The sequence below is a fragment of the Peromyscus maniculatus genome, chromosome 1, assembly GCF_049852395.1.
Source record: "Peromyscus maniculatus bairdii isolate BWxNUB_F1_BW_parent chromosome 1, HU_Pman_BW_mat_3.1, whole genome shotgun sequence".
NCBI lineage: Eukaryota > Metazoa > Chordata > Mammalia > Rodentia > Cricetidae > Peromyscus > Peromyscus maniculatus.
The window spans coordinates 153,136,327-153,145,389 of NC_134852.1; the positions used below are offsets into that span (position 1 = coordinate 153,136,327).

Here is a 9,063-nt window from a genome sequence, read left to right on the forward strand (position 1 = left end):
ACACAGCACAGAAACAATTTCCTCACTTGAGGTTTGGAAAGAGGAGAGTCATCTAACTCAGGGGGTCTGTCTGGGCTCTCATTTATGGAAAAGCGCTGAGGTACCCCTAGAAATTCCTAGCATCTAATTTTCCTTGCTGGGCTACTAAAGTGGCCTCATGCTGACATCTGGTGGCCATATCTGTAATTACAATGTACAATCTAAAGTACTTACTGCAGGAATTTGGGGGTACTCAGCGAGGGGAATTAGGGAGAGGCAAAGCTGCAACTCTTATGTAGCCTTGTACTGGGGCTTTTTTTTGCTTCTACCCTATCAGGCATTTTTTCTTTGCATATCTTCCTGTCCTAGGGCTTGGAAACATCCCAAACTACATAAACCTCAAACACCTTGAATCATCTAAGTTCTAAGTTTAGTTCTAAGAAAACTGTCATATTTATATTAAAATTAATTTTATTATGGGATCTTTCTAGGTATAATTCCAGGATCCCAGATAAGAGGTGGGGTCCCTGGGAAGAACTAGGGTGGGCTAAATTTTGTTCTTAATTCCCATTGGCAACCCCACCACCCTGTACCTGGAAAGGGAATTTGCAAACCTGGCTCAAGCTTGTCATCTGGTGGTCATTTAAGAAATTACACTGAGGCCTCAGAAAACATCTCTCTCCCCACAATCATAATTACAGGGTGCTTTACTAAGCCTTGGGAATGGGGAGAAGAGGGCAGGTGTTAGGGCTGGGAATGTAGTTCAGTGGTAGAGTATCTTGCAAGCATGAGGCTCTGATTCAATCCATTGCCCAGAAAAAAAAACCCCTCTTATCCTACCTGCATAGAACTTGTTCCTAACCCCTGCACATTGACCTCCTCCCCTTGGCAGACTGGCAAGGACTAAGACCACCTTCTCAAAAGCTACAAGGCCACAGCTGAGAACCCGGAAAACTTTGTGCCTGGGGATGAGGGACCCGTTCTACTGCTACACACTGCGCATCATATGGGAATAGAGTGGGCACAAGGGGTTGGTGCCTGCCTAGGTTCAAATACCTAGTCTGCTCATTACTTTGGGCAATATACCTAGAGCCTCCATTTTCCCTCCTGACATCACAGGTTGTTCTGGAACCATGTGGAAATGCAGCTGAAACAATTCAGAACCTATTACCATGGGAGACCTGTCCACAAAGGCTCTTCTACCTATTCAGACAAAACATTACTCCAGATGGGACTCTGGGATTTGGGGTGGAAAACTGGCTAGGGCTGCCTTGCGAGCTGAGCAAAGATTTCAAAGAATAGCAAAGACCTCCTTGCCCCAGCACACACAGTGGACCTCAGCACCAGAGGACTCCCTCATCTGTAGCATGGGACTACTGGTCTCTCCCAAGAACTTGCTCTTGGCCAAACCCTTTCTCCCTGATCCACTCTGAGATGAGTGGAGGCCTCCGTCCTCCATCCCTTGGGATCCTGTCCCCTAGAGTATGGTGCTCCCATCTAACCATGGCTCTCCTGGGAGCATACACAGGAAGTACACCAGCTCCCTTTTCTCCACAAAACCCTCATGGGAGCCAGTGCTAGCTCCAGGAGATGAAAGCCAGAGACTCCCAGATCCAAGACATAACCCTCCACCAGTCTGACCCATTAGCCCTCATGATTTAGCCCCACTGACCCAGGGAGGCTGAGGGTGAAAGGGGAGGTGAGAATCTCTTCTTACACCCACAACACACACACACACACACACACACACACACACACACACACACACACACACATTGTACAATGTGTGGCTATAGCCACCCCCTGTTTATACCAGGGCCAGCCCATATGCCAGGCCTTCGGGAAGAGTTCAGCATAAGTCCAACAATGGCTCTTAGCAGTGCCTGGCTAGGGCTCATAGGGAGGCCATAGTGGACCTGCCTCAAAGCTGCAGACTGTAGAGCATGGATATTGCTTCAGAAAGCCTTCCCATCACTCCCTTCCTCCTTGCTTTTAAGGTCTGACTCTGCAGCTGGAGCTGGGATATGGGGTCTCTCCTTTGTTGGCTCTCTCTCAGCTCTTCTTCTAACTCAGCCAGCCCCTCCCATCTCCTTTTCAGTATCTGGGTTCAGGTGGAGGCAATTCGCCTTCTACCAGTTCCCTAGTCTTGCCAAGGGAAGCTGTGCTTGGCCCTCAGAAGTCAGGCCTGGAGAAGATCAGTCAGCAATGGCCAGAGCACAGATTTGAGTGCCTCAGTGTACCCCTGGTCCCCAGGTCCATTCTCACTACTTCTGGGTTACCAGGTGTTGCTGACCCATGCTAAGGACCTGTGCCCTAGAGAAGCTATGAGGAGTCTTCCAGGTCCCCAGCAGTCCAGGTCACAGTAGGTCTTAGGGATGGACAGAAGACCAGAGACCCAGCTGGAGTAGAACTCAGTCCTAAGCCAGGGTGGCCCTTTGAAGAGCAGAGGGGGAGTGCCAGGGCCCCAGCATGAACAGCCGCAAGCTGGCAGGGCTGAGAGCTCCCACTCTGCTGTCCACAAACACAGATGGGCTGCGAGAGTCAGAGGGAGGTCCTGGTGGAATGTGGGTCATTGTCAGCCATAGGATACTAAGCTTTGCAGGACTGTGGGGGAATGAGGCCTAACAGAACCATGAGGGTCTGTGGATGTCCAGGTTTGGCAGCTTTCAGACCTACTTCTGTCATTGGCAAAATAGAGTATGTCTAGGAAATAATCCACCAATAGTCCCCCGAGAGGAGGCACACATGGCCATTGGGACCTGACTGGCTTAGCCAACCAGAGTCAGTGGCCTTGGCCCAGAGGTTGGATCTAGTCATTTTGAGAATATGAATTAGGCACTGGACAGATGCTGCATCACTGTGACAACTCTCAGTCTGAGGAGCCCTGGCTTAGGTCCTTTTTGGAGAGAGAGGCTTGTTGGTAACCCTATGTCTCAGCCCAGGCCCAGATTCAAGGGTCAGCCTCAAGTGTATGCAGATCAAGGGCTGGGTTCTGGCTACCCACAGCACAAGGGTGGCAGGTGAGGTGTTTGTACCAAGGTAAATGTGTGTGTGTGTGTGTAGGGGGGTGAGGGGGCCACCTGGGGGCCAGGCAGTGAGCCAATGACTCCAACGGGACTGGCTCAACGCCACTGGGTAACTTGGCGCCAGCACAGCGTGACTGGACCACACAGGGCCGCCTCCACAGCTTCACTTTCGAAGGAATCTGCCTTGCTGTTCTGTGGCCAAGCCAGAAACAATAGTGGGGGGGGGGGAGAAGAGTGACACCATGTCCAGGCTATTCTTCAACTCTCAGACCCCTGGCCACGCCACCCCCAGCATTCTTTTCAAAATTGACCTTCCTTTCCTCTCAGCACTGGGCAGAAGGTAGACATGGGAAAGGGCTGACCCTGTCCCAGATGGGCCTTGCATGAGGCATCCTACACCCTGGGGTCCCTGTCGACCCAACTTCATGTGAAAACCAGGCTTTAGCCTTCCAGCCTGTGTGCCCAAGAAAACTCCAAGCAGAGCAAGAGGCCACTGGCTCCTCTGGCTCCCAGTCTCAGCGCCTGCTAGGGTTCTGGGGAGCTACCACCAAGGTCCTAGCTGGAAACAGACAGCCTGCGCCCCCTGGCCTGTTTGCTTGGCTGTAGTGTGAGGAGTTGCATGGACTGCCCCTATACTCTGCTCTAGGCAGCGGTAATTCAAGGCAGGCAGTAGATGACTGTAACCTGAGACATTCTAGGAATATTGTAGACCCCTGGACATTTGTTCCTCTGCTCCATGGGCATCTAGGGAGTCTAGGCCCCCAAAGGTCACACCCAGCATGATCAGACACCTCTCATTTCTCAAACATCATACCTTCCGGAGTCCAGAGCAGCCAGCCTTTGGGGAAGCCTCTTGGTCCGCGGGAGCGCAGAAGAGCAAAGGGGAGAAAACTGCAGCTTCAACAAGGGTAGTAGGGCCTGCCGACTCGGAGCGCCTCAAAAGCAAGGCTTTGCTGCCCTCTGCTGGACACTTTTATGGTTAGCCATTTCTGGCTACATTGTTCAAAATCCACAAACACCTACTCCAAAACACTGAGGGACACCCAATTTGAGCCTCTGAGAAGGCTCCTCGGGGATTTCCTTTATTCACAGCTAGGCCAGAGACCCACCAACCAGTATTTGGTGCTGGCTAGTGGGCAGGTTGACTTAAAAACCTCAGAAGAAAAAGTGGACTTCAGCCCCCCTGTAGCCACCTCTCATGTCACTCAAGATCGGTTCAGGCCTGGAGAACATGAGTACAGTAAATATTTATTGATAATGTAAGAAGGCAAATACCGTTCCCGGGCTGGGCTGAGGTGCCAGTTCATCTGTGCTGGGAGCCAATGCAATCTTGGGGAGCCAACCTGAAGGCAGCTACATTGGCAGATCCTCTTAGGTGTCTGGAGACCTGTATTGTGAGTGCACAGCAGAAGAGTGGCTGCCCTGGCTCCAGGCCTCAGTCACCCCGGGCAGAGCATTAGTTTGAGTCGCTCCATCCCACATATATGGAACTGAACCATCTCATTAGACCAGACAAGAGTACAACGCAGGCGTACTGGCTGTCCTTAGGAATACCCTAAAGGATCCTGGATGATAGGCAGAGATGGTGAGGGGCCCCAGCAGGGGTGGGGGTTGTTAGGGAGCAGGTCTCCATAACACACAGCCCCAGCATAGCTTGATGAAAATGATTATTACTGCAGGCCCCATGGACAAATGGAGTCCAGGCTCTAAGGGCAGGCAGGAACCTCTGTGCTGTACCCAGAAGGGGCTGAGTGAGGTAAGGTCAGCAGGAGCGCCTGGGGCAGGTCTATGGCTGACCTACATGGGGTGATCTGAGGGCTTAGGGGAACCTCTGAAGTTCTCAGCTGACATCTCTGGAGTTAGCACTCATGGTGGTGCTGATCAAAGACCAAGTCTGGCCCGACCTCTGCTCCCTGGGCACTGGGTCTTTTTTAGTGGCTGCTTCTTGCCCACTCCTGCAGGGAGTGAGAGGCAGCACACGCTTGTCTCTAGTATTCTGCCTCCTCTCCTCTTCAAGTCCAGAAGAGGAGACCAAATGAGAAGAGATAGGAAGGAGAGCCCCAAACCAGAGTTTCGGGAGGCCCCAGGAAGCTGATAGGGATATGCCTCAGCCTAGGCAGGTTAAGGGTCCTGAGGACAACCTGCCCCTCCCTTGAGGCCTGGGTCAAAGGCTCTAGGAGTGAAGTCTGATATCTGGACCACACTTCTGAGTTCTCACAACCCATGCTGCAAAGCCGGGCTTGCTCCACAAGACCTGAGGACCCAAAGACTTGCTTCCTTCACCTCTGACTTATACGCACTCCCAAGAGTTTGTGGTTCCTGAATGGTGGGGTGCCACATCTGCCCACCCACCAAGGCCTAGGCAGCCATGGCTAATGGCTTTCTGGAGGTTCGGCAGACCCCCACCCAGCCCACTTCCTAGTTCTTGCTTCCACTCTTGCTCTACAGAGACTACACACACACACACACACACACACACACACACACACACACACACACACACCTCCACTGCAGCAGAGTGCCCCATCTCAGGCTGTACTAACGGACCACTGGGGTGTTGTTCCCCTAGAAGGATCGCAGCCACCTCCTTTCTCCTATTCCAGGCCCAGTGTCCAGCCATCCACCCCCCCACCCTGTTCAGTTCTGGCCATCTTTTCAGGGGCAGCGCTTGCAAGGGGCTTCTGACATGTCTCCTCTAGGTAGAGGTGTAGTATTGTCTCAGAGAGGAGGTGACTGGGAAGGGGTCCTCAGCACTGCTTTAGGAAGCTTCCCAGCCACCAAGATCCCTGGCCCTGGGTGCAGTTTTCAGGGAGACACAGATTAGTTTGGCTTGGGTGGCAGGTAAGTCAGCCAGGCCTTGGGGTGACCAGGATCACTGCCTAGGTCCCTAAGCTCTCATCTCACTGACAAGTACCACTCAATCTGTGCTCAGTTGGTGCTGAAGAGAGGTACTCTATGTTGAGATTCTCCAAAGACCTAGATGTTAAGTGACCTTTCCTTAGGACCGAAGATATTTCTAGAGGGATTGCTAAGCAGTCAGGTTCAAGGAATCTGGTGAGAGACCCCACCTAGCTGGAAGGAGAGACTGAGAAGTGACAGGAGATCCCAGCCCTAAGCCTTGCATCATCTGGCTCCCTCAAGGCCCACATTGCCTAGAACTCACTACTGGACCACTCCTGAGAAGCGGGCTTCTGATGCTCCTGCCCAGTGCCTATGGGAATCCTTTAGTATGTCCTTTTACCCATGTGGAATACCTGTCTTGTCCAGAGCATTAAGGGTCACTGGAGAGTCTGAGAGGGATCGGGGATGTCCTCTGTCCTCCCAGAGCTAAGCACTGAGAGAATGATTTCCATAGCCTTCCAGTTTAAGTTCCTAAGCCTAGTTTCTGGCCCATCGAGGACTCCATCTAAAATAGCTCTGCAGACAGAACTCAGGAAAGCTAGGTGGAAGCTGCTGTTGAAATATTCTGGTCCTCTTTTGTTTAAAAGTTCCCTGGGGCCCCTGAAGGCCCAGAGCTATGAAGCAATGAAGCATCAGCTCCTAGCTGCCATCGCCCAGGCCTTCCAAAGACTCCCATCTCTTCTCTATTCAGCTAGAAGCAGCAGGGGTCGGGATCATGGTCCTCCCAGACAACTAAGGGTAAGGGTTATGGGGCTACCTGGAAGTGTTGGCCGCTTTGAGGAAGGAACTGTCTATGTTCCAGATTTGGTGGAGTGGACACCTGTGGTTGCCCAGGGAGCCAAGAGGAAGCTGGGAGTTCAGAGAGCACCAAAGAAGGAGCCTTGGGCAGACTCTTTAGGAGCCATCGTGGCCAGACAGGTGGACTAAGCTGGGGCCACACCAGCCAGTGCCCGCTCACATCCTACTGACACAGACACACGCAGACACACAGCTTGTAGTGCTCCTTCAGAGGTTTTATTCATTGCAGAAAGGGGGGCTGGGTCGGGGAGGTGGCTAGTTGCAGTAATTCTCCAGCTGGTAGAGCGAGCAGATGCTGGTGCAGCACTGGTCCACAATGCCTCGCTTCTGCTGGGCCACCTCCAGCGCCAAGGTCTGAAGGTCACCTGCTCCGGGGCCCCCACCCAGCTCCAACTGTGCCACTGTCAGGGAGGCAGTGTCAGAGCAGGCCGGAGCATCAGCAGCACAGATGCAAAGACACACAGGACAATCCAGTCAGGAGCAGCCGAGCAGCCCCCTGCCTCCCCCAGGCTTTCTTCCACCTTGGCCCCTCCTGCTAAGTTAGGGCAGGTGGCAGGGACCGCATGTATGTGGGACAAGTCACTGGGCATGGACACAAGGAGCTCCAAAGCCTACACATCTTGCCACCATCCCCCAATCAGTGCTTTATGCCCCCCCCCAATAGGTGCCTATTGTGGGGCCTCCCCACAGGTCTCCACCACCTAGGAGTCTTAAGCTGGATTGTCATTCATTCCCAGCAGCTGCCAAGTTTGCCTATGTCCCGCTGCCCATGGAAATGTGCACACACACACACACCCCACCCCCAGTTACCTTGAGACCCTTCACACCCAGGACACAATCTGTGAGGGTGAAGAAAACCAGAATGGTAAGCACTGGGGACCAAATTCAGGGGCAGAGCTCACCTTGTGGGTCCTCCACGCCACGCCGGGACTTGGGTGTGTAGAAGAAGCCACGCTCCCCACAGACCAGGTAGAGTGCCTCCACAAGGTGGGAACCACAAAGGTGCTGGTTGACAAAAGCCTGGGCAGGCTTGGGCTCCCAGAGGACCAGCAGGGCCAGCAGGGGCAGAAGGCGCATCCACAGGGCCATGATGGAACAGTGACCTGAAGAGAGGCAGGGTTGAGACCAGCAAAGGGCATGTGAAAGAGAAAGGAGCCCACATCTTCCCTCAAGTCCCTGGAGTCTTGGCCAGGGAGTCAGGCCCAGCGAGGAGGGTACGTACCTGCTTGCTGACGGCCTCTGATTGTAGCTAGTCACGTAGGGCTGGGGGTTACTGGGTCCCTACCAATTTTATAGTCTAAAGCACCTCCTCTCTGCCCCCTGGACTCTGGTGTTTGGCCCATTAAGGGCTCCAGGGGGTGGGTCGGCAGATGGCCAGAGGGGCTGAAGCTGCAGTTTCCAAACACTTCCCTGGTGCTGGGTCTGCAGAAAGCTCTCATTGGACGTCAACTCCTCTACTTAGCCCTAGGGTAATTAGAGTCTTAACAAGGGGCAAGGTGGCCTGATGATCCGGTTCACAGCAGGGGGTATTGTCCCAGTGAGAGTGAGGCCTTCTTTGGCCTTGACTGAGCAATTTCCACATCATTCCCCAGGGAGCTAGAGCTGTTGGGGGCCTGATATCTCTGTCCCTTGGACTGTTTCACAGTCCCCATTGATAGCCAGGTCCTTAGCTCAGCTGAGACCACGGCTCACCCAAAGAGGTAAGAACAAAGCAGAATTCAGGCACCAAGGCATTTGCTGGTCCTTTCCCTTCTATCCATCCTTGCACAAACCCATTGAGCACTCAGGGATCAGCTGCACTGAAGCCCTGTGGTACACCCTCCTACCCCAATACCCCAAGACAAGCACCTGAAGGCCATCAAGATCCCCACCAAAGGTACAGAGCTCGGAGTTTCTGCCTTGATCTCTTAGTGCAGGCTCTACCCAGCTACAAAACCATTCTCAGACACCCCTTGGAGTGATTGGAGGTCCCCCGACTCCTCCTATCCCTGATTTGGTACTGCCCTGTTCCCCAAACAATCAGCAAAAACTCTTGGTGTAGTTGCATGAGCTAGAACTCTACCCTATGCAGGGCTTTATAGCCATTATACTAGAACCGTGGGTCCCTTGCTCCCTGCTCCCTGTCCCCCAGGAAGTGCTGCAGCTGTTCACACTTAGGGTATCTGGGACACTACAGTGAATCCACTGGATCAGGGGATATGTGGGTACCTCCAGAGGAGCACAGGCAAGGAGCAGGATCCAGGTGGGAAGATGGGGGCAGTGGGGAGGGGTATCCTCAGGACCATAGAGAGGCTAGAGGGCCTTGATGAGGGCCTCACTGGGGCTCCAACCTCCCTAGGAGTCTGTTCTTTTGAGAAAG

The 9,063-nt window shown here is 53.3% G+C and overlaps 1 protein-coding gene across 1 annotated transcript; it reads right to left on the reverse strand.

The window, feature by feature from the left end:
• Positions 1-6,898: 6,898 nt before the first annotated feature.
• On the reverse strand, positions 6,899-8,016 carry Ins (insulin). Its single transcript, XM_006977291.3, has 3 exons — positions 7,927-8,016; positions 7,607-7,807; positions 6,899-7,105 (listed from the first exon to the last, which is right to left on the reverse strand). The coding sequence occupies exons 2-3, from the start codon at positions 7,791-7,793 to the stop codon at positions 6,960-6,962; spliced, it is 333 nt and encodes a 110-aa protein (XP_006977353.1). The 5' UTR covers positions 7,794-7,807; positions 7,927-8,016; the 3' UTR covers positions 6,899-6,959.
• Between the last annotated feature and the right edge of the window lie 1,047 nt (positions 8,017-9,063).

What these genes read in the sequence shown, in the direction of transcription:
- Ins (XM_006977291.3), bottom strand. Translation starts at nt 7,793, where the DNA reads ATGGCCCTGTGGATGCGCCTTCTGCCCCTGCTGGCCCTGCTGGTCCTC. An exon ending in TGGCGTGGAGGACCCACAAG is followed by an intron (nt 7,106 to 7,606) that starts GTGAGCTCTGCC and finishes CCTCCCTGACAG; the next exon opens with TGGCACAGTTGGAGCTGGGT.